Raw genomic sequence first — 26,671 nt, forward strand, 5'->3', positions numbered from 1 at the left:
CTGTATTAAAGCTTTGTTGGTATCTCCTGCTTTTAGCTATTTGTCTAATAGCCATTTAGAGGACATTGTTTGCCTAGATGAGCTATTGTTACTTTTATCCGATTTTGGAGATTCATATGTTGGACATACAAAGGAACAAAAAGAGATGCTAACACCATCTTCAGAAATCTCCTTTTGAGTATGCTATATTTATGATTTATCAGTGAATTTTTCTCCTATTTATATTCTGTCCACAAAATATCCATTAAAAGAAGGAAAAATCCTTGTAGTTTTATGAATGACAACTGTTGTTTATAAGAGGACATATTTGTTCCATTTCAGTTAAAAGTTAGGATATTGCATTCATTCTTGTTGATATAGTGAACCACATGGCAAGTTCATAGACAATTTCAAACTGACATGTGAACAGTATCTTGCAGGTTCTCGTGTGTTATGGAACCCAACTGAATGATTTCATCCTACATGCCTGAAGCCAAGTTTTTCTTTCTTTACCAGGGATTCTTTAGATAATAACTCTAATAAGCACCTACCATCTGCTAAACACCTTTCCTCCAAGAAAGGTGATCAAGTAAATTAAGCAAGAAGAGTTGAAAATGGTAAAAGTTGGCATGCTATTAGTCAAGTATGAAGTTTTTTGTTATGCATAGTTGTTGATTCATGTGTATGGTCAGTGTGAAAGGTTGACTTTGATTGAACATCTTATCAGTTGTTGTCATTAGTTTGTTATCATGCTACTAACTTCAATTTTTTTTATAAATGTTGTTCTAAATTTTTTGGGAAAATTATAGTGGCACATCTTGTCTTCATTATGTGCAAGCCACCTACCCTGTCGAAAATCAAATAACCATGTGACAGTTCTTGAAAAGCATCAAGTAGGTGCCTCTATTAGTTTCTTTTGTATGTTATGAAGCTAACCCACCTATCAAAACTTTTTTAAACAGATCATATGCATCCAGAAAATGGTAACTAGAATCTGTTGTTTTGGGTGATCTCATGGATGACTTGTGTTTTCTCTTTGTTTTATAGGTACACCGCTACAACAATACTTGCTCTTCTCCAAGAAGTTGCTCAATTTCCTGGTGTCAAAATTGATTGGAATAGATTCAGAGCTAATGTCCTCACCATGCTGCCACTCAACAAGATGCACTGGAAATGGACAAGAAGTTTGGTGTTATGTGAGAAAATCTAATTTCAGGGTCACCATCTGTGGATAAATGTTATATCATTGTTTTTGGTTCAGATATTCGACACTTTGATCTTGAAGTGACTTGCAAGAACAAGAGCCAAAACTAACAATGAGGATTTGAAGGTCTTTAGCTTCTACACATTGATGTGGTGTTCTTTTGATCAAAACTAAATGGCTCCCAAGGGGGTATAGTTGTTTTACAGTCAGATGAAAAACTGCCAATGGAGACTTGAAGCCATCCTTGGGGGTTAAGGTTGACCTGGGTAAGCTCTGCAGTAGTGATGATGGATGTTTGTAGAGATAGCACATAAGATGTAACAGGATGAAGGTGGCATTGTTTTCTTAATTCAAATAGTTATCCACAAATGATGTGCATTGACTTCTGTGTGATTACTGAAAACATTGCTACGACATTTTTTTTATGTTAAAGTACCTTCATTTTTATCCTCTGTTTCCACTTGTTTTATTGGTTTGCCAAGTGTGTGCTTGGCATGATCTTGAAAGTTACTTGAAGTTGGTGCATGGGTACATATATGCCAACAATTTGCTTGAAACTCTGTGTGGGTCTGTGACTGGCTCAATTTCCTGGTGTCAATACTTGCTCTAAAAGATAAAGCGTCTTGTATTTCAAACAAATTTTTTTCTCGATATTTATATTTCAAAAAAAAAAATTCTTGATATTTATATTTCAAACAAATTTTAATTTTTTATTTTTATTTTGTGATGGATTAGCAACGAATATTATCCGTCGCTAATATTTGGTTTTGTGACGAAATGTAATCCATCGCTAATATAGCGCTGGATTAGCGACAGATATGTATCTGTCGCAAAATACGTGCTTATTTAGCGATGGATCATGTCCATCGCTAATTAGTGACAGATTAGCGACATATCAATTCTGTCACTACTTAGCGACCAAGAATATGCGACGGATTGCATCCGTCACTGAACATGATCAACGACAGATTTGCGATAAATTAGCAACAGATAGCGTCTGTCGCTAATCCACATTTTTCTTGTAGTGCAAGGAACAGACCTGGTCTTACCTAAGCTAAGCCTGGTTAGACCCAATAGTGGCTCCTCAAAATTGGATATGGGTCTGGCTGCGGTCTGACCCATTAACAGCTCTATAAGATCATTCCTCCCAACTCTTCAACATTTCATAAAATCATGCTTTGCAATGCAATAAATATCAAAGATGAAACCACAATGCAAGAAATGAACTGGATAGGATGGTTGCCCAAGCTTCGTGAATATTGACCAAGTGCTTGTTAACATGCCTGCAAGAGGTTGCTCAAGTGATTCTTGGGGAAGACGGCTAAACCTCATCTTGCTCAAGATCAATTCTCTCTGAAATCATACTAGTGGCTTGTTCTATAGGCGTCTTTTGTTAGTTAGGGCACTCACCTGGGTTTACTATACAGGAGAGGGGTAGTTTGTTTCATTCTCACCACTGAGAAAATATTCCATGAGAAACACATCCATGATGAGAAGACCATCTCAAGTGTGAAAAAATGCATACGTAAATCCATTCATAGGTGGCAAAGTGGTGCATTGGTTTACATAGTAAATGTATGGTCAACATGAAAAAAAATGAAAAATGATCGTATTGTATGACAAAAATGATGTGTTTCTCAAAAAGAAACCTATAGTTTATGAAAATTTGCCCAATGTTTAAAATCGCAAATGTTTGTCATTAAAAGGACCATTTTAATCTTGACGCAACGGACCTCATGAGGTTCACGCGATATATCAATACGCTCATCGGGTATCGCACCCTGTCACTTAAAGGTAGATTCACATGATTTTTTTTTTGTGGGCCTCACGAAGTTTGCATAACCAAATTTGTGAACCTTCTGTTAAACTGAAACCTCAAAACGTCATAAATATCATACTAAATTCACACATATAACATGAAATTTGTGAGATAGAATGAACCTCATTTTAATATATTGTAACTTCGTAAATATTGTACTAAATCCGCAAGGATATGGTGCAAACTTTCTATGATCCTCAAGAAGTCTGCAAATTAAGTACTAACTTCGCAAATCATGTCGTTGTGAATATACTTGTTTGCAAATTTTCGTACGAGCATTAAATGTGAATTTTCTTCATTTTTATGAAAACTGATTGTCGCACCCTATGGCCAGTTTTGCATAAACTAAGGTTTTTGTTGTCCCCAATATGTTTCACCCTGGCAACAATTTTCAGCGAAATCGAAAGAGGTTGAAAATGAGTTTGAATTGGGTTTACTTTGTATGAGAGTTGGGTCTAATTGTAATAAAAGAAAGGGTCCACGACCCATTGGGGATATTTGGGTGAATGTATCTACTACGAAGGGCATAGTAGTTCTTGGAGGTCTTGAGAGCCCTATTATGTAGAGAGTCTCTAATGCGATTGTATCATTTTTATCCTATCAATGAAATCAGAGAACTCGTTTGAAACTCATGGCTGTAGATAACTTTATCTAGAGAATGGCTCTCAAATTCCTTATAAGGTTTGAGAGATTTCACCCCATCTTCTTCAAACCATCCCTTGCTTTCAACCTTCCCCAAATTCCTCAAACGTTGGAACCATTTAAAAAATTCATCCTCTTCCTCTATTTGGAGGTGTGTGGGCCTCACTCACAGTTCTTAAGTCAGATGTGCAGTAGGGATTTGAATAAGACTGTTGATTAGTCATATAAAATATGATCTGATCTGCTCTCAAACATGATATTACATGCTCAGAAGCCCACTATATGACTTCATGTTACTAGTATAAGAATTATCATCATCACCATCAAGCGTTGTTTCATTTAACTTGAAGGTTTATAATGATTTATGTTTAATGGTAAAATATAAACCTAACTTGCTATAAAGATGAGTTTCCATTATTTTCCACTTTGTTCTTACTTCTTAGTTGGTATCATGCATGCATTTACCTAAGTATGAAGACATGGGCTAACACACACCAAGGTGATAGACGTGAACCACCCTGGCTTGATTTCCAAAATAAAACCTAACCTTGCTAACTTTATCAAAGGAAAAGCCGACACCATGTTCACCAATTTGCACTCATCTATTCATTTTTTTTTTGAAAGGCAAGCTGGGGTTAGGCAGACTCCTACCAGTTATACAACGATACAATTGGGACCCCCCCCCCCCCCCCCCCCGGTTAGTAGCACTCATCTATTCATTGCTAATAGATGGTTGGAGAAATATGAGGATATCAGGTGCAATGTGATTCAACTGATCACCCCGGCACACTAAAAGTTTGCAATCACATTGCTAAAAAAATGATCAATCCCTCCTAAGAAAGTGATTTAATGTCATTTGGTAAAAAATTTAATTATTGGATGATTTCATGAAAAATTTGATGCCATACTTTTCAAATGCCTGACTAATTTAAGAAAAATGCAACTGCATGAACCTTCTAGATTTCCTATATCTTTCTACTACAAATTTGTTAGCATATGCACATAAATTTTAGGAGTTAACTTAAATCACACCTGAGGTGTTGAAATTGCTAACACATGCCTGCTTAAAAATTTGTCATGTTGAAGGACATCAATTTTAAAGGATACCTTAGGTATTGAGATTTCTAAAAGATATCTGCTTTTGAAATTGTCTTATTGAAAACCTCTACAGCTAAAACAACCCAACTATGAATAATTTAGTAGCTCACATTCATTATTTAAGATTTGACATTTCACTAGGCAATTAAGGAAAACTTAAAGTTAATGTAACCAAGATGTTTTTTCTAAATATAACCAATAAAAAAAGAAATTAGGGGAGATTTTGACAATACTAAGACATAAGCCTCTGAGAAAATTGGACATTTGGGTGATAGTGATACCACATTTTTCGTAAACCTATGTGTACATATTTAACATATCTTTATCATACTGTTAATGAAAGTATTTTCTCCTCTTTTTTCTTTGCTTGTCTTGAATTATTATGAATTTCTAGAATTGTGATCCATGCCAATGTATTGTAGTAACTGATATAGATATAGTATAGGTCTATATTGTAGAACAATAATATAAAAATAAAAATAAAATAATAATAATATCGGAAGTTAGCAAACATAAATGTGGTTATCAGAGCCAGAGGCAATATCTAGCCCTCGAATATGTCTAGCGTTATACATTTGGAAATTCTATAACTAAGTCCAATTTCAACATGCTAGTGTTTCTTTTAAGCTTCGTTTGAAATCTCCAATACTTTTGCTAGTCCTTTTTCTTTGGCATTTTTCTAATGCAGCCTATTTATTTTATTTTAAAAAAAAAGATAAAATAACTAAGTTGCATTGCAAGAATACAAAAAACAACTTAGTTATTTTATACTTTCAATTCTCTTGCATAGTGAATGTTATATCACAATATCACTTAGAACGTGCACACTTTTCAATTTTCTTTATACTTTTAAATAGAAACACTTTTTTAGCACAAATTTCTTCAGGTTTTGTTTTTAAATTTTTTGGTTTTGGTATATTTTAGTTTCCTTTTCCTAATCCCATTCTAAATCCTAAATCTATAAGTCCTAAATATTATAAAAGCAGAAGTAAGGGTAATAGCTGTCAATAATTAGAAAGCTTCATTACTTTTTCTAAATTGACATTCTTGTCATGTTTTCGGACAATGTCATTAAATCTTGTTTGTATTTCTGTAAATTCAATATTAAACATTAAGAAATGAGAGTTTAGCATTGTTTCTGTAATTTTTAAGAGTTAAGAAGTGCTTAGAATTTTACAAATTTTGTAGTATTTTTAAACTTATGTCCCTAAAGGTAGGTGGCAATTGGGTCGGGTTGGCGGGTCAGCATACCTCAACCCGAACCCGACCCGTTTATTAAACGGGTCGGCTGTGGAAAACACTAACCCGACCCATTTAATAAATGGGTAACCCGACATGATCCGCCAACCCGTTTAATAAATGGGTTGGCGGGCGGGTTGGTAGGTCGGGTTGTCGGGTTAGCGGGTTGACCCGCCCGCCTAACCCGTTTATTAAACGGGTCAGCCGGGTTGGCATACCCCCAACCCGAACCCGACCCGTTTAATAAACGGGTTAGGCGGGTCAACCCGTTTATTAAGCGGGTTGGCTTAAGCCCAACCCGAACCCGCCTAAGAGGCGGGTTGGCGGGTCGTGTAAGGTTTTGCCACCCCCTACCTAAAGGCATGGAGGATTCTGCCTCGTTTATATTTTTCAATATATTCGACGTAACACTTCATGCCTATGAAAGCCCTTTTTTTAGATATGAAAAACGTCCATTGATTTTTAGATCGCTAAAAAAAACTGTATACAGGTCAGATTCTGGCAATACAAAATATGATTGGGCTACCTGCCACTTTATATGAGTTGAGTCGAGTCGAGTCGAGTCGAGCTGAGCCGAGCCGAGCCGAGCCGAGCATCTATTGTTCAAGTTCAACTGGACGAGCCTGTCTTATGAGTTTGATCAAGTTCTTTATGAGCTAAACATGAGTTGAGCCATGAGCGGCAGAGCTTGTTTCCCAGCCCTACTCTTGAGTATGATTGGGCTTAACGCGATATGTTGGATCTAAATTTTGATCCAGATTCGATTCGGGTACATTGGATCTAATTCGGATAAAATTGGAGTTCAGACCTGTTGTCCATGATCCAGCTTGTATGCAAATAAGAGGCAGTCTGGCAGTGTACTCTTTGAATTCTGTAACCTAACAAACCTGACCTGGTTCCAGATTGCCAGCTCAAAGGTGGTGTTCCGATAGATCGACTTATCCAGAAAAAAATGGGATAAACTGAGACGTTCCAATGCCATTTCTCCACTATATTCTGTTTTTCTAGATAAGTGGGTGCTTAACTGTACACAAAAGACCGCCCCGAGGGGGGGTTGTCGTAGTGGGGTGGAGCAATGACTGTTAGACGAGCAGTCAAGGTTCAATTTTCATGGGCGTCGCACCTCTGAGCAAGCCAACCTGTAGCATAGGCTCTCGGGGCAGGGGTCCTAGCCTTGAGTTTTAAGCAGGCAGGCTGAGCCAGCGCGACCAGGTCTTCGTGGCTGCAGCAGTTTCTTCGCATTATAAATATAAAAAAAAAAACTGTACACAAAAGCCCTGATCGTGAAGCCAAGCGCCTTGTACACTAACGATTCCATGAGATCATTTTGTCGTCATTTCTGGACCGCCCGATCCCAGCTGATCTAATCCAATATATACGGCTCTGAATCTGCCACAGCTAACGTTACTCCCACGAAACATCGGGACCTTTAAAAACTACAAGTCGACGGTTCAGATAATCTTTTATTTTAACGTATTTAAGAGTTAACCTAACGTAAAAGATCCTCTCGGTGGGAACTGGGAAAGCATATTCTCGGTTGGAGGGACTTTCATATTTCCAAACCCGTCGATTCCCACGTCTTCTCTCTCGGGCAACCGACCCCTCGCCGCTGCGATTTCCGGCGGCCTGACTCTGTTTTCCGGCCAGGATTCACCGGATAACCCCTCTCAGATCCTTTCGCTCCTGGCGACGAAGGGCAAGGATCCGCGTCCGTTCGATCCCGGAAAACGCTCCGTGATTTCAATCTGCGAGTTCTAGGGTGTCTCGAGATCCTTCCGATCGTGAATTCTTTGGTTTCTACGGATCTAAGAATCACTTTTCCCTAGTTTTCCTTCCATAGTGGACGGCCGTTGAGTTTCTCGTCCGTTTCTAGCCTTATCATTTTTTCTTATTTGGTGTTTTGGGCGCATTGTAATCGATTGTGAATGCCCGAAGAAAATTTCCTGATAGCGAGCTCCAGTTTGTGCTAAATTTGATTCGTGACGGGATTGCGTTCGATCCTGCTGCTATTTTCAGGGTTTCGCTCTTCTTCCTAGGGTTCCACGGGAGCCGATTGTGCATAAGTGGTTGAATTTCTTCGCGTCCTGGCTCAGTTTGCCCTAATTTTCGTTCACGTGTGCAATGCTTTGAGCTTTTCGTCAGAATTTAGGGTTTCGCCCCTTCTACGGCGCGGAATGGAGTGGGTCTCCAACGATCTGACGGAGTTCATGAGGAAACCGGCGATCGTGGAGGCGCTGATTGATATATTGATCTGCGTGGTTCCGATATGGGTGGCGGTGATGATCGGCCTGGTGATAGGTTGGACGTGGAAGCCGAGATGGACAGGGTTGATCTTTCTGGGCCTGAGGAGCAAGTTTCGCTTCCTCTGGACCGCCGCTCCTCCAGGGTTGGGCGCACGGCGCCTCTGGTTTGCTTTCACCGCTCTCTCGGCCTTTTCCGTGCTTCGCCGGCTTTGGTTCAACTTCTCTGTTTCGAAATCGAAGGGCGAAGGTTCGCTCTTTGTGGAATCGTCAATGGTGGTTGATGCATCTGACAGGTAGTCTGCTTTTTGCTTTGCGTTCTTTTGTTTGTTCTCTTTGTTTGTCGCATGAAGTTGCTCATTTGATTGCAAATTTTTTTTTTTTGTTATGATGTTTAATTTTCGTTTTTTTTTATGGTTTTGATGTAATGTAGGTTGTAATTGCTGAAGTAGGCAAGAATTTGATCTTCTCTTGCTTGTTTTCTGGGGTTTTAGATTGGCTGGTTTTGAGATTTAGGGCTGGGGGTTGTTAATTTGGTTCTGCATCTTTATTGATTTATGTTGGGAAATGATAATAAGCCAGTTCTGTTATATAGGTTGCTCAGTGTGGGTTCTTCGCATTTCTGTTTATTGCACACCACATTTGACGCATCATGCAACAATGTTCACATTTACAAACTTTCTTTTTGGCTAAGGACATCATTTGATCTCTCTAACTCTGTTTTAAGAGTTGTTCTGGTCCCGTTTTCTGTCACAAAGGGCGTTCTTGATAAGCAGGACACGCTCGAGCGGGAACAGACCAGTTCCTGCCCGAGCGCTGTCCTGCGTTTGGTACGGCAGGCAGCTGCGTCAGAACAGGACACAGTGCGCCGTTTGCAGACGCTTTACAAAGAGTCTGCACAGGACGAGCGAGTAACATCCCAAGGGGTGCGTCCTGCCCGTCCAGGACAAACACCGCTTTTGTCCTGGGAGTCAAACACACTGTAAAATGTATATTATTTTATATTGAAAAGCAGTCTGCATTCTTGAGATGGATTATTTCCTTTCAGGCAGTTTTATATGTACAAGTAATGACCACAGTTCTGTCTGGTTCTTTTTGACATCTTGGCTGCTGTTTCTTGAATTTTTGACACCAGAAATAGAAGACATGATCATACCTTATTTACGTGGATACAGTTGACATCGGCTATTTTTCTGCTTGTCACTTACAGTATGTATTATATAACTCATTTATGCTGTGTGTGGATAATTTCTGGGAGTGGGTTCAGGACGGGTGGCCGTTATGTAGTCAAAGACAATTTTTCTATAAGAGAAACCAGCTTTTTATTCAACAGAAACTTGGTTTCATATCTACTTGAAACTTGTTTCTTCTCCTTTTGAGAATGTTCAAAGTTTTTTCTGGAAATAGCTTTGTACCAGTAATTGGTATTGGTATTGGTATGAAGGAAGCAATAAATGCATGGATATATAAAGTTTCATTACAACTATCGTAAGTTCGTAACAAATCACTAGTTGGCATGTGGTCGGTGGATTCGTAAAAGACTTAGTCAATGACTAGTCAGCTTAATTGATTCCCCCGTAAAATAAAAAAAATAAAAAGTCTTAATATGCTTTGAAAAATAATAGAAACACATATTCAATACAATTTATGAAACTATACAACTAAAACTAGAAAAGACAGATAATTCATGACCAAAACTTATCATCATCATCATCATCAAGCCTCATCCCAACTACATGGGGTCGGCTTTGTGAGTCCTATTTCTCCATTCCTGTCTACATTGAAGTCCTCTGCAATTTGGAGGTTTACCTTTTATTGAAATATTTCCCTCACAACAATTAAAAGAAGGGACACAAGCATAGAATATGGGGATATAATTCTGACTGATACCCTTTACTGAGCATTAGGTTAGAGGATTTTCGGTATATATCTTCTTTTGATCCTCTTACCTCAATGATTGCACTAGCCAAAGTTCCAAATGACGTGACATTGGTGATGAACTGAAAAATGTCACCATATAGGTCGATAAGAACATAATGTTCAATACCTTGTAGTTCCAATGAATTGTATTTGCTTTCCTCCATGATTGCTCCTGCAATAATAAAATCACCTCATCTTTTATTGTTATGCCCAATCAACAGTTCCCGTTCTTTTTTTATGCTAACCAAACCTGTATAGATCCCAACTAAATGTGTGAACACTGAACTGTGAAATCACAAACAGTTTTCCTGTAATTCTCTTTCAAGGCATGAATAACCTCTTGTATTTGTTCACATTGTATTTAACTTCTTCACGGTAAGCCTTGTTTCAAATGGTGCAGATTTCCCAATGATAATATGAAAGAATAATTGCCAGCATTTAGTGACCTACGGCACATCATGTTTAATTGGGATAAACAAGCAAATTTTATTCTTTTTGGTAGACCTCGGATACATCTTGATGCTGAAAGACTCCACAGCTCTTCCAAGTGTTTGCTGAAGCTATGCACTTGACTTGGGCAACGATGCTAGCCTTAACCGGACTACATTTGCTCATCCTTCTATGGATTGTCATTTCTTGATGTTGATCATAGCTTTTGGTGGAGCATAAAAGGGTCCCTTTAGAATATGGATTTCGGCCTCAAGCTTATCTAGGCAAAGTGGCAAACTTTGCTTGGGTCTTGGAGCTACTTCAGCCATAAATGGTCAATCATGTATCTTGCAGGAATTGACATAGTTATTGTCTTCTAGTAATTAATTAATTTACTCTTAGAGGCTGATATGGTTGAATATAAATGATCTTCCATTGTTCTGTTTGTTTCTTTTTTACTTTTGATTTTATATTTTCACTGTACTTATACATATTCTATTACAAATTTTATGTGCATGTCAAAAGAAAGAACAATCCAACCAGATTGTGTTCATATCATGCTCGAGGAAAATCATTGTCAGGAACAAGATGCTACTTTGTTATGATGGACTTTGTTTTATCCTGTGTTACACGGATACGTCTATGCATACAGGCATGCTATAAAGCTTCCATTATGATTAGTGTATATGGGGATATGGAATGAGAGACAAAATGGAGTATCCATGTCAACAACAACAACAACAACAACTACGCCTTCATCCCAAAACAATTGGGGTCAGCGATATGAACCAAAAAAGAAATTCATTTTGGGTCTTCCACATGAATCCTTTTCCTCCAATCATTTCTATCCAACGCCATGTCCTCGGTGAGGTTCAAAGCATTCATATCCTTTCCTATCATCTCCATCCAAGTCTTCCTAGGCCTACCCCGACCTCTTTTAACTAATATATTTTCCCATTTCTCCAACCTTCTAACTGGAGCATCATTAGGCCTTCGCCGAATATGTCCAAACCACCGTAAACGATTCTCTCGCATCTTATTTTCAATGGGTGCAACACCTACCTTCTTACGTATCTCTTCATGCATGTCACTTTTATCTATTTAGATCTGTGATTTTTATTTTTTTCATGCATGGAGGAAAATCTAGAAGACTTACCTGAAGTTTGTCATATTTGATTACACCAGTATGGACTGACAAAGATGCATTTTGCATGCTTATTCATAGGACCAGTTCTGATACTTCAGTTGGAGTGAAGGATGCAGTCACTGAGAAGGATCTTGAGCACCTGTTTCATGTCATGGAAAATAATGACGGAGCTGCAGCTTGGCAAAATATGATGGAAGGTTCTACTCCAAACATGACTTACCAAGCTTGGCGCTATGAGCCTGTGGTAAATTCTTGCAATCTTTGAAGGATTTTTTTTTTCAATGTAGTTCAAATACACTTGGGCAATTAGACCTGCTTCAAGTTGTGGTCGCCATATTTTCATGATAAGATGGTGCATCTGTATGTCAAATTTTGTGGACTTGTTATTAAATTTGTGTTGTTCTCTTGGTTATGGTGCTATGTATTCTCATTGCAGGTGGGCCCCACACAATATCGCAGCAAAACTGTTTTTGAGGATGCGACTCCAGAACTTGTTAGAGATTTCTTTTGGGATGATGAATTTCGACCCAAATGGGATCCGATGCTTATACATTGTGATGTATTAGAGGAGTGTCCTTCAACGGGAACCATGATTGTTCATTGGATAAAAAAGGTTATTGCAAACCATTACATGAATCTTTGTCCTATCAATTTTTTTGTAGTCGTGGTTTTCTTTCTTATATAAATTTATTTTTCTATTGGCAGTTCCCATTTTTCTGCAGTGATCGGGAATACATAATTGGTCGTCGGATATGGGAATCTGGAAGGACATTTTACTGTGTAACAAAGGTACTGCACTAAATCAAGGAAACTGATATTTTCTTTCTTCTCATGCTAATTTGTTTGTGTTCATTGGTTGTAGTTTTGTACTTTGCTGTTCTTAGAAGGGCTTTCTCATGTATCTTTGTACTCCTACAATTTTAGATATTTTATTTTTGTTTTTCCAGTTTTGCTGATCAGCATTTAATAAAGTTGGATCTCTCAAATCATGGCCTCCGTTTCTAAAGATTTAAAATGTTATTGGAATATGTGAAACCTAAGTTAAATCAAATAATAACAAATGTTACACAACATCAACTACCCAATTAAAAGAGTACCAAGGGCTTTGATTCAATAAAAGTTCAAAATTGACCATTATTTAACAGAATTTCAAAAGTACACGGAAGTTGTAAATATCATTCTATTTTCCGAGATAAAACATAAACTGTGTCAATTATAAAACAACTTAGAAGATAACAAATGATAAGGACACCACACTCCTAGAACTCAACCATGATTGAAGAAAGCATCAGCCTAAAACACCAAGCAAGCACAATAACAATTGCCAACCAGTCAAACAGGTAGAGATCCAAATGCCTAAAAGTCAAGTTCACAAGTTGCTACTAATTTTCTACAATTTGTTGACAAAACTGACTACCACATCATACATCTTAAGTTTTCTAGACAGAAAGGCAGTATTTCACTAACTAAAACTGGTAAACTAATTTCCAAATGCACAACCTGAATTCAGAATATAACAAGCACACAATATCCAATCAATCCAAAACAGTGTTGCCTCCCTTTTAATTGTTTCAGCAAATTTGCATGAATAGCTGCTTTTAGATGCAATTTATAAAAGAAACCAACCACGCAAAACTTGAAGTTCATAAGATTACAATAGACACATAAAAAACTGGTCACTCTTCAAACAAAAAATATGTAATCAGTTCATATGGAAATCACATAATTTGATGAAAATTTTCCAAATAGCAACCGTGTCAGATGCTAGACTTCATCGTCCCAATGAACTGTAAGAACCAGTGTTATTAAAAACGCGCCTCAAGGCGCAAAAAGCGCGCCTCGCCTCAAGGCGAGGGGCTTTATGCCTTGAGGCGTATGGGTAAAGCGTAAAAGGCCTGAGGCGTGCGCCTCATACGCCTTGAGGCGCACGCCTCGAGGCGAGGCGCGCCTCAGGATGAGGCGCATATGCCTCAATAATTTTGGTCAAATGAGGGTCAAAACCCTCATTTGACCAAAATTTAGGGCTTAAACATAAAGGGGTCGGGGGCCTTTATGTTTAAGCCCCTCTTTTTTTTCACAGCAGTCTCTCACAGAAACTCTCACAGTAGTCTCTCTCTCGGCTCTCACAGCATTCTCTCGCTCTCTTGTGGTGAAGCCCCAAAACAGGTTCTCTCTCTCGTTTCTAGTTTTTTCTCTCTCTCGGCTCTCACAGCATTCTCTCGCTCTCTTGTGGTGAAGCCCCAAAACAGGTTCTCTCTCTCGTTTCTAGTTTTTTCTCTCTCTCGTTCTCCTCTTCTTCTTCTTATCTCTTCTCATTCTCAACCCATTTACACGTCTTCCTCAAGGTAGCTTTGTGCATAAATTAATGGGGACAGCATGATGCAACCAATTTTTCCATGTTCATTCATATATTTTTGTAATACATAGATGCTGTTAAAAGTAGGATTATGATGGATTTCTATTCTATTGGGTCTAATTTTATTGCTTTTAGAAATGAATGCAAAAATGATTTATCAGGTCTGACTGGGATTCAGTTCTGATCATTTAGACCCGAATCAGATTTAATGCGGTTAAGTTGGATCTGAATCGAAACTATATGTGGTAATACTGGATCCCATAAAAAAATAAAGTGAAAAGCATGTTATTTGCATGTAGAAAATGCAAATGGATTGGATTTTGATCCATCTTACAATATTTATCTGGATAAAAAAATAATCCAATTTAATAGATCCATTTGCATCCCTAGCTGGAAATCATATCAGCTCGTTGCTAGTCCATCCAATGCAATCCTATCTGTTGCAATATAAAACATAATCTTTCCTGATAGAACACAAATTCTATATGATCTGTATTCAAATGCGGATCAATTTTAATTAGTTTGTGACTTTTACACGTAGACATGTTTCAACCTCTTCTTTCACCAAATCAAGTATTGCCTTATAAAATTTAATTCTGACTAAAAGTTTCTTACAGCAGATCTAGTTCGGATTTGGATTTAAAATTACCATTTAAAATTTATTTTGGATGTGGATCAGCCTTGTCCCCAGTCTCCTGACCCATATATGATCTCATTATTTCCTAGGATATTGTAATTGTGAGCATAAAAGGTACCTAGGTATTCAATTGGATCAGCCTTGGCTCCACCCTCTACTTCTTCTGCTTCGAGCCACACATGTTGTTATTGCTAATATGCATTTTGTTGTTAATGTTAATTTTTTATTGAATGAATGCTCAGATTTTATTTCTTAGATACTTACATAGATCATATTTTTTCCATATTTATTTGAGATTTTTTATTTTTTGTTGGTTGTTGCTTCATCAATAAAGCATTTCTTATTTATTTATAATTTTAGATAATTTTTATAGTTTTTTTTAAGTTTTAATAAAAAAAATTTTGAGGCTTACGCTTTGCGCCTCGAGGCTTACGCCTCGCCTTAGATTTTGGTGGAGCGCCTCGCTACGCCTCAACGCTTTTCACAACACTGGTAAGAACAAATTCCACAGAACTAGCAGAATCACGAACCACTCAACCGAACAAAAAAAGATTCTAAAAGCCCAACTTCACTGAAATCGTGAACCACAACTAAGTCAAACTAAAAGAACCAATCAACGAATTAACATCGGCGAGAGAGAGAGAGAGAGAGGTGTGGTAGGCATCTCTTCCCTTTAGAGTTTATAATTTTTTTTAACTTTAAAAAGGAGTCAAAAGCACATCCAATCAAGTGTCAACACTACCGTGCCCTGCTTTAATTTTGTGGTTTTTATTTCATTTGATATTTTGGTCATATGAGGGCCTTAAACCAGAGTTACCAGTCGAGGAAGCGGGAGCGGGAAGCGATACGGGAAGCGGGAGCGGGAAGCGAGGCACTTTAAAAAATTTAGGAAGCAGGGAAGCATGGGACCACTTAGAAGAAAATTCCGAACCGTCTCGGAAACGACCTAGGAAGCGAACCGGAAGCGACCTAGGAAGCGAACCGGAAGCGAGGGGAAGCGAAAAAAAATGAAAAAAATGGGGAAGCGAGGGGGAAGCGAGGGGGAAGCGTGGGGGAAACGTGGGGGAAGCGCGCTTCCCATTTATGGGAAGCGCGTTTTCCATAAAAGGGGGACGCGCTTCCCATAAAAGGGAAGCGCGCTTCCCAAAAAAGGGGGACGCTTCCCCTCACGCTTCGGAAGCGCGACGTTTCGCGCTTCCGAAGCGCGCTTCCCCTTTTGCCTAGGCGCTTCCGGTAACTCTGCCTTAAACCCCTCATTTAGCTGTGGGAGTGAGACGCACGCCTTGCCTGAGATTTGCACCCGAGGTTGAGGCCTGTTCTTCAGGGCTTGAGGTGCACGCCTCACAAGCCCTTGTGCCTCGAGGAATGAGGCATACACTTCTTGTCTCGAGGTGCAAGTACTTAACAACATTGGTCTTATACACAACTTTTCATATTGGGTTACATGACCTTGCTTTTGTCTCAAAGAAACATCAGTTTATTGTAAGTAGTTAACTTATCTATCGTCATATGATAATCATGATGCTGGAGTTTTGAAGAGGAGCAATCCTGGCAGCATTCTTTGGCAATACTCTGCTGTTGACCTTTAATTTGTGTTGCTAGTATCTTGGTACCAGAACATGTGTATGAAACTCCAAATAGGTATTACTGTTGTGTCATCCTAGGCACGACTCATGATCTGTTTATGCATCAACTGAAATGCATGTCTTAGTTATTCAAACATATGTATGTGCACACACACACAGACAACACAAAACTACAAAGTTTGTGTTTCTCATGGCTACACATTTTACAGCAGCTAACAAGGTATCAGATCTAACAAATGCCTAAGTTTCAGGTTATGTAGACATGGATTTGTAGACAAAATAAAGTGTGTTGATTATATAGCAGATGTACTATTGACATTGTTACGTGAAAATATTATCATATTATTTGATTGTTTTTATTTAATCTTATTTGGAAATGATTGATGTGAATTTATTGAAGTTATGAACTATATATGTGACTGACTATCTATTTTAGAGGCCTTTATCATGATAGTTTTTTTCGGATAGGTAAACACTCTTTTCATCTTTGGGTGTAATGCTTCATGGTTCAGGCATCCATTGTTTCAAAAGACTATGACCTATAGATTTTGTAAAATGAAAATGTCTATTTTCCCTAATTAATTGACCTGGTTAGATATTTCAATTTCTTGACAAATTCGCTTGGTTATTGTGAAAGAACTATCTGGAGAAACCAACTGCAGGTGAGGGTATTAAAGTGTTTCATCAACTATTGACACCATCTTTGTTTTGGAGGCATTACTATCATAATGGTACTTTGGGAGCTGAAGATATGAACACCAAATTGCCTTGTAAAATTATATATCTGTCTCCTGATCCGTAACTATCTTCTTGTCCAGATTGCGCTCATTAGTCTGATCTACATTCATGGAATTCTTAATACTGGATCAAAATTAATGGATTACCAAATCTTCATTTAATTTTGCAATTTTGTTGCCATTACATGTACTTGATAACTTCAAGGTATCATATGAAGGTAAGATTCTACTCATTATGCAGATTTGCTTGGTCACAACTTTGATAAAAAACTAAACCTTGGTGACTTGAATGTGATGATTGATTAAATCATGTTGGAAGATTTCTTGTGCAGATTCTATCGACCAAAAGTTGTTAAACAGCCAATGCAACCTGCCCTAGTTTTTTTTTCCCTGTAGAAAGCGATGATGCTTTATTACAAATTTCTCCATGTGGAGCAGTTACCATTATTTCCCATATTTGTTTTGCATGGTGAAAGCAGTGTTCATAAAATTTGCAGTTCATGCAGATAATCAGAAAATTATACAGGTGTTTCTTGGGGGACAAATTTTTCTGAAAATTCTGTTGAGATGGTCAAGTGCAAGTTGTCTTGAACTATTCTTTTATATCTTTGAATTCCAAAAATAACTTTGACCTCCTATATTCAAGTTGTAACCCTTGGAGAATAATTTTGTCCAATGAACTGGTAATTGAAGAACTTCCCAAATTTGTTTAGCTGCATCATTTACCAAAAGATTGAACTGTTTTTTGTGAATGAGACTGTTGAACAGTATAGTAAAGAGAAGCCTGAAGGATTTTGTGTATGTGGGTGCCACATGTGCCACTGTCTCTGTGTGTGTGTGCATGCTTGCAGTTCAATATATTAATATAAAGATAATAGCACTGTTAACTATTAGCTGTTTATCTCTAAACATTGACAAAAAATGAGTGATTGGAGGACTTTGGGATATTTTTCATTGTAGCTGATTGTTGGAAACCAGTCAAACCCTTTATGAAATAGCTCTGTTACTTTTAATGGCTAGAGATGTAAGATTAGACAGGAAAAAAGGAAATGAGAACGGAGGAAGGGTGGGAGAATGAGTAGATAGAAAGATAAAAAAAGGAGAGTTCACTGTTAGGTTAGGGAAGTATAAGGGCATGTTTGCAATGCCTTGCAATTCTTGGATCCTGTGAATGTAAATCACAATCACCATACTTTCTCAAGGTTAGTGGAACATGAAAAAATAAAAGTTGTGATTGTGATTGCCAGCTGTGACTGTTTTTGCCTTAAATCTTGTGAAAGTAGATCACACTGTTGACCTTGTGATTCACAATCATAGCTACTAGTTTCTCAGCTTCTACTTTCTCACCGGTGACCAGAGAAAACATGTGCTAAAAGTGTTGAACCCTTCTCTCAGTCACATAGTTAATAAGGTATTGCACTGTTGTAACATAGAAAAAATATATACATGGCATAGTTTCCTAGCTGCGTTCTACCTGTTGATTGCTAGTCAACAGAAAACAAGGCAAAATGAGTTGTCAGTGAACGACTAGTTACACTAGCATGCTTAAATTCTGTTTTATCAGCTTTTCAACTGTCAGAACACCAGGAACTTCATGTTATGCCTTTGGCGGTGAATTCATTTCTTGGTATCGTATCTGCTGGATCCCGTCATCCAGCTATCCTTCAAATAGTTCATGCTAAAATATGGTTTCCCACCCCCTAAGCTTGTGTAAGAGCAAAATGTTAATCATTTGCCTTCCGGTTCATGTAAAAGATGGTTCCTACCCAGTATAGCATGTTGGGGAATCCGTAAGGATTATCAATTGGTTAGATAATAATTGATGCCCGGAAAAACTTGAGACTCCACCATAAAAGTGTGGTCTTCGGAGACATTTCAGGGCCTGATTTTTCCTTTCTCCCCTTCATCTATAGGGAGTTCCACATCCAGCAGTACCAAGGAGTAACAAACCCAGACGGGTCGATCTTTATTTTTCAAGCTGGTGCATAAGGCCTGGTATGAACAATCTTTTGGTTGATATTGGTGTAGCTGTGCTTGCCGTGACTTTCCTTGATGTCTTTTACACAATTGCATTTCCTGTATGTGATCCTAATTCGTGTTTTGAATTTTATGTTCAGTCGAATCTCGGAGAGGCCAGTTATCTGCTTGTGAGGTGATGCTCATACATTATGAGGACATGGGTATCCCTAAGGATGTAGCGAAAGTCGGTGTTCGTCATGGGATGTGGGGTGCTGTAAAGAAATTGCAGTCTGGTGTGAGAGCATACCAGAATGCTAGGAAATCTGGGGCTTCACAATCGAGATATGCTATTATGGCTCAAATAAACACAAAAGTTTCTGCTGACACTAGCTCCAGGCCTCCAGAGCCTGCATCTCTTACCGATGAGAAAGCTCAGGCTGTAGACATGCAAAGGGCAGGCATCAGCAACCCTTGGAAGTGGATTGTCATTGGAGGTACTGTAGCTGTTGTTTGTGGCCTACATACAGGCATTCTGGGAAGGGCGTTGCTATTTGGAGCAGCACGAAGGCTTGCGAGAAAGTGAATTTCCTAACTTGCAGGTTTGATCTGTGTTGTAATGTGAGTTTATACCGGAAGCAAAATTTTATGGACATTTTAATATCACAAAAAACTAAGCTACTGATGCCTCTATATGATTTTGCTTTCTTTTCTGCAGCTAAGCAGGCATCACCACTGGTTTTTTGCTCTTGTATTTTATGGAATAAGAGATGTTATCATTAACCGAGTGGGATCGCCTTTGCTGTTCATGCTTGCAGTCGACCCTCTTGAATTTGTTCCTAACTTCATAAAGAATAACACATTATATTTATCAGAGAAACCTTTAATTTTCTTGTTTGCAGTTGCAAGATCTATGATTGTGGAAGGTTCTATTTTTTGGTTTTGCTTACTGCTGACAGTTTGTAAAACATGTAATTTTTAAGAATTATTAATAAATAAAGAATTCAGCTTTATCAGTCGGTTAAAAATGTGTTTCTATTTTTTAAATGCCAATCTTGGGTATTTTACGTGCTCAATTATTCTTTTTTGACCAATAAGAGGAAAATAGTTATTTCAAGAATTATTTTAAACAAAATACTATTAAAATATTTAAATTATCATGAAAACTAATGGTTTAATGAGTCACAAACTAATCTGAGTCTTTTTGAGGTGTTTTGAACTTAACTAGATGCATTATGATGGTTTTTGTAAAAATTTCTAAAAAAGAAAATTTTGGTCATAAAATAATGTGTGAAAAATATTTTAATCAAATAAATTAATATTTTAGAAAGTACCAAAATCAGAGACTATCTACAATTAGAATAGCTACTTTGTTTTAGAAAAATGTAATATTTAATTTTGAAAAAAGAATTAGATTTTTAGTATGGACTTGAAGTCCATATGGGTCTATCCAAATTAGGTTTCTTATGAGATTTTTAGTAACTAAAGAAAATAAAATTATTCTATTTTAATCTAGAAAATATATGTATGTGTAATATAATATATTAGTGTTATTTTTTAAGATTTATATTTTTCTTAGACCCATAAATCGATTTAGGGTTTTGGGTTGATTTGGATCCAAACCAAATAAAATAAGATCCAGTTTGTTTAGGCTCTAAAAGGTAATCGGGTGGGACCCACTAGGGCACCCCAACCCTAAACCCCGTGTTTGCCTTCACATAGGTGCCCTACCTCCCTTCTTCCTCTGGTTCGGGCACCAATTTGAGTCCCTCTTTCCCTTTCTGCGCCAACCACCGGAGGCACCTTCCTGTCGGAAGCCATGCAGTGCCCAGATGTTGTCGGGAACAGAGCCATCACCCAACCGTGACTCTCTCTCTCTTTACCCTCTCTTAAAACCCTATTCTCTCTCCCTGGTTATCATTTCAATCATCGATTCAATCTATTGTTCTTGCGCTAATTCATGTTTCTGGTCATCGATGGACGTTGCTCTCTTGCTTGGAAAATCTTGAAATCAAAGGCCCCCATCAGGACTTCACGGCCTTCCTTTAGCCTCTCTTGCAACACCAGAAAAAAAAGGTGAAGGCGATGATCGGTTTTGAGATCAAGGATACACAACTTTGTGTGCTTGTGAAACAATTCCTCCCTGTCATCTCTCACCTCTTGAAGATTCGCCCTAACCTCCTCTTGAACCCGTCATCAGACAAAGATGATCGTCGTCGTGCCCTAGAACCCTTTGAGATCTTCAAGGTGGTGCTCGATTGCTTCAGTTGTATCTCCCCCTGCCTTAATGTGAAATCTTTCGAGGCTGAACTGCAGAGGTATCATATATTCTATGCTTGAGCAAAACCAGAGATTCTCTCCTGCTTCGGCTCGCTAATTCAATTTTGTATGAAAGGAATTAGTGAATATATTGATTTTGTTATAAGCATGATTACTTTTAGCGCATTAACACTATAAACATATTTTAAAATTCTAGAATTTTGATTATTACTTTAGAAATTTTGTTGCAAACTAAATGTTCGGTGAAATAACCTAGACTAGATTTTAGTTTGAATGTGGTTTTCTAACAAGTTTTCAAAAATATCTTCAAAAGTCGAATATGCATATTTGAAACTTCATTTTAAAGTGGGTTTTATACACGTAAATATGCTTTTGATTTCGTAGTTTGCATCATAAACATGCACTTGAGAATGCACGAATGTGCATAGTTAACCATGTTAACACGTGCACGCGCGAATTAACACGTACATCGCTAATGTGGTCTTCGCGCGTGCACGTGCATAGTTTGTATTTGCAAATGAAATGTACTTAAAGTGTAATTATCAGTTTTAGTTGTAATATCATAAATGCTTAGAGTTATAAATATTGCACTGTGCTAATTGATTTGTAGGTACAAAAAAAAATAAATGATACTTATTACTAAGTATCGCTTGCGGCTAGAAAAACCATGTGTATTGAATGCAGTGCAAAAATGCAAATCAGGTAAATACTCAGTATGTGGTACAAATGCATCACACAGTAAATTTATTTTATTATATGCAATACCTTCATGTTCACACACTTCACTTAGCTGTTGATATCTAAGACTGTTGTGACTGTAGTTCAGATATCATGCTGAGCATGATTTGAATATATGAGAATAAAAATATTTTCTTATTGTAGTTCAAGAGATCATGCTCATCATGATTTTAGATAGTGAAATATAGAGTGTATTTGCTACAGGTACATGTTTGAGCATGCATTTATGTGAAATGAATGTTGCATGATTGATGTAATTGATATCACTATTGTAAATGCATATATAAAATAATAAATTTGTAAAGCATGTCATGTATGTAAAATATGTATCGTGAGTGTATTAAACATGAATACGTTCTAGCATGTATCCTGCTTGTGTGTTTAATTATGATGCGACATATATTATGCATGAGAAATTGAACCATCTATGACATGTTTCATGCATAAAAACACATGTGGTAGAATCATGCATAAGATATGTTGTAACTGAATCATATATGAAGGCATGTTATAAATGGATCATGCATGAGAGCATGTGTAGATGAATCATGACATGATAGAATCGTGCATGAAAACAAATATGAATATGCCATGTAGTATGCATGAGGGCATAGTTACAATGTGACATATGACATGCATGTAAGATTAAGTCATGCATATGGCATGAACGATTTAGTTATGCATGAGGGCATAAACTATTAACATCATGCATGAGGGCATGCAAAGGTTATCCTATGAGATAATGATACTAGAATGTGACCTATGACTTTATAATAAAGATAACTCGAGACCATTTGTCCATTTAAGGCATCGGTGAAGCCAGACTCTTTAAGATAACTGAGTTTGTCCTGATCTCTTTGTCCTCTTGGGAGAAGAAGGGCAGTATAAGCCTCGTAGGACATATTGAGTTTTTGAGAGCTGAAAGTGGCTCTTGTCTTCGTCCCACAGAGGTTAGGAGACATGCCTATCAATAAGTCTTAGGTGATAATACCATAGCTCTACAGAGTTAGGAATGCATACTTGATTTTTGTCGTTGATTTTGGTTTGGCGTAAGCCAAGACTTGAGACCATGGGTCCGTTCTTTCAACCACTGCATTGAAGAGTTGAATCGCTCGAGAAATAACTAGTTAAGTTATAAAAGGGCAAATAAAATATATAGAATAATAAATACTTCTGTGGTTATTTTTAGATGTCTATACCCTCTTTTGTACTAGATAAGTTTGAATAAACAAGAGAAACAATTAATTAGATTTTTATAATCACTGATATCATATGCATAAACATATGAATGTGAACATGTAGAGATTATTAAGGTTTGTATGTCATTGCATATAAATTTCACATATGAATGAAAAAGACATGTTTATGGTCATATGATTGACCTGTTGATGCAAGTCACAAACCTGTTAATGCACGTGAGGCGCTTGTGTATGTGAGATGCAAAAAAGGTCGAGTTAGGACATATTCTTTATATATCTTAATGCAAGAGTACAATAATGTCTTGAAAACGGATATGAGAATTTGATAACTGAAAGAATGCATATTATTGTCATGAGTTGGACATGAGTATATTCTTTTGAGAAAAAAGAATGTGAAAGTTTATATTTTCATAAACTATTATGTCTTATTGCACTTGAAAGCATGCACGTATCAAGTGCGTTGAGATGGTTGAATGAGATTTTGACTTATTGGTTTGCATTTTTTTAGAAGCATGTCCTGAATTGTTTGAAAAGCATGTGCGTGTGTTTTATATTGAACATGGTCAAATGGGATTTGACTTAATTATGTTTATGTAAATATATATTAATTGTGTATTGTCATTCATTTTTTTAGAATTTTTGTCATGAATATGAATTAATATAATATATATTATCATGAACATGAATGAATATAATATATATTATCATGAATGTAAATCTGAATGTTATAGATGCGAATTACGCAATTATGAATGTCATGAAATGAATTGTTCTAAATGTGAGTGAATGCTATGCAAATATTTGGATATAGATTTTCTTGACCCTCATTTTTATAAATGCTGAGAATCACACTCAGATTGTACCATTACAAACTCGATATATATTCTTCAAGTTTAGTTTTTGGTTTTTTACGAGTAAGTGGTTGATGCCCTACAATATTACAGACAAATTCCTGGAGGACTGAGGCGAAGTGTGGGTTGCTATACGGCTGAAGGCTCCACTCTTACCTACTACAATTCCTGTGAATTAAGATAGTTTTGATACTTGTAAACTTGTAACAATTTAACCTTGTTATTTCTAAATCTTTACGTTTAAAGTTTAAAGACTTGTAATATTTTAGAATGAGAATATTTGTAAATTCTATCTTTTCATTTATGCAATGATTGTGCATAAGATTTTAAAATATAAATATTTACGTAACTCTTCAATTGTCTTAAACCTTAAATGAATTTTGTCTTTTGTATTTTCTTACGTGTGAGGATCCTTAGAGTACCTTATGAGTGATGTTTATTGATAGATCTGTATTGAATATGATACTGGAAGGCTAATATATGCTCGTGCTTGCGCTCAAGCGGGTTGTTCAGTACTTGAAATAGTTAGGATGTGGTCATAGATGAACTCGTTGACATATTACTCTTAGAAATCACACAAACCTTAGAGTAATAACATTGATGAGTGGTGTTTATGGATAGATCTGTACTGAATATGATACTGGAAGGCTAATATATGATCGCGCTTGCGCTCAAGCAGGCTGTTCAATATTTGAAATAGTTAGGATGTGGTCATAGATGAACTCGTTGACATATTACTCTCGGAAATCACACAAAACTTTGTAACGAATAAAAGATTTTAAATTTTTCTCAAAATTTTGGGTTTGAATTTTTTTTTTAAAAGGTTGAATTTTTAAAGGATGTTACAACAATCTTATTTTTATGCATCTCTACTTGGGGTGTCAATGGGTTGGGTTTGACCCAGATCCAACCTGTACCAAACCTTACAGGATCAGGGTTTGATGATAAATAAGAAAGCCCAATTAGAATCTGGATCAAACTCAAAGGGTTCGATAAATGGAGTCAAGTATGGTTTCTGAAATTTCATACCAGACTTGGGCCCGACCCGAGTTTCGATTAAGATATGCAATTTTTCAATGTAAAAATGATAAAAAAAATTTATTATTTTACTGGGTATGGTTTGGCTCTGGTTCATGTAATCCTTATAGAATCAAGTATGGTTTCTCTTGTGGTGGGTCAGATTAGACCTGTTATCATCATCTTAAATAAGGTTTGGTTCCACCACTGAGGTGGTATCCCATGTGTTAAGCAGGGTCCTCTGAAGTCCTAGGTTCGAATCCGTCTGCCACATGGGGCTTAAGAGATATCTGGTAGGGGTCTGCCTAACCCCAGCTTGCTTTTCAAAAAAAAGAAGAAGCAAAGGTTTGGTTCTGGTTCCACCTGGGTCCGAACCAAACATGACCCGTTGACACCCCTGATCTCTACTGAACAATAAACAAAGTTTCTATTTGACGTGTTTCTATGGGCTGGAGGAGCCAGTGCATTCCTAGTCATGGAAGCTCTCAGCTTGGTTCAACTTTGTTAAGTGCATACATGACCTGGTTGGCTTTGCCAGAGCCTGATTAGTAAGGCTTCTTATCTGTGAAGAAATTATATCCTTATGCTTTGTTGTCTCTTATTTTTTGTTGTAACAAATCATGAAATGGTTGTATGGATAATAGATGGATGGCTCAGAACAGGGTTATTAATATGTGTTGTCCATTTACATCCTGGAACAAATCCTCACCAGTCTTTACGTTGAAACTATCTTTTTGATATTAGTTTCAATTGCAGCTTGAGCTAGACTGATATCAGCTGGGCCTGAGTTGAACTGAGCCATGTTCAGTGCATCTGTGTTTTGCCATATGCAAATCTACCTCTAAACAGTTTTAGTTTGGATCCAATCCAATGGATGTCAGATCCATCTGGGGTAGTGGTTTTTTGGGCTGGGATCATATCATGGGTTTTAAAGCTGCCGGGATCAGTGAGGCGTTCTAGGAGAATGTAAAGGTGTGAGTTTGAGGTGTATTAGTTCTCAATGTATTTTGAGGTATAAAATTGTAAAAATATTAAAAATCTGATAATGCAAAAACTAAAAAATATTTTTTACTTATAAAACATACATAAATAAAAATAAATGCAAATAGCCATGAAAACGACATTGAATTCTGTTTCCTTAATGTTTTTAAAGCGTCAAATACCAGTAGAAGACTCAATTGTTTGCATTTATTCAATTTAAAAAGAACTTTTAGGTTGAATTTTGACCATTGGTGAATTCTAATAATCTCAAACAAAAATAAATGCAAATAGTCACTGGAAACAACATTGAATTCTCGTTAATGTTTTCAATACATCAAATACCAGTAGAGGACCCAGTTGCTTGCATTTATTCAACGGTAGGAGGGCATTCATGCAGTTTTAATGAAGGGTAGAATAGGAATTTTGGAGTACTTTGATTCTTTGAAGCGTCACGGCTACGTATGACTGAGGTTAATCCGAGGTCTTTATTTGACCATAGTAAAAAAAATATAGGTTCATATCAGAAATTTCAGAAAAACTGGTACCTGACATGGAATATTAGGTAAAAGTAGGTCTCTATCAGGAAATTACCCTTTTAAAAAACATATTTTTAAAG

General features: G+C 37.1%; 1 protein-coding gene across 3 annotated transcripts; it reads left to right on the forward strand.

The window, feature by feature from the left end:
- Positions 1-7,535: 7,535 nt before the first annotated feature.
- Positions 7,536-20,001, forward strand: LOC149827789 (uncharacterized). 3 transcript variants are annotated; one of them, XM_090019639.1, is made up of 7 exons: positions 7,555-8,517; positions 11,796-11,961; positions 12,154-12,330; positions 12,423-12,506; positions 18,947-19,028; positions 19,151-19,610; positions 19,708-20,001. In XM_090019639.1, the coding sequence occupies exons 1-6, from the start codon at positions 8,156-8,158 to the stop codon at positions 19,573-19,575; spliced, it is 1,296 nt and encodes a 431-aa protein (XP_089875765.1). In that variant the 5' UTR covers positions 7,555-8,155; the 3' UTR covers positions 19,576-19,610; positions 19,708-20,001. The 3 variants fall into 3 exon arrangements, with proteins under 3 accessions (XP_089875763.1, XP_089875765.1, XP_089875764.1); XM_090019638.1 differs by having other exon boundaries at positions 19,151-19,591; XM_090019637.1 differs by having other exon boundaries at positions 7,536-8,517; positions 19,151-20,001.
- Positions 20,002-26,671: the final 6,670 nt, after the last annotated feature.

The sequence above is a fragment of the Nuphar pumila genome, chromosome 10 (genome assembly GCF_984573655.1).
Source record: "Nuphar pumila chromosome 10, dmNupPumi1.hap1.1, whole genome shotgun sequence".
Taxonomy (NCBI): domain Eukaryota; kingdom Viridiplantae; phylum Streptophyta; class Magnoliopsida; order Nymphaeales; family Nymphaeaceae; genus Nuphar; species Nuphar pumila.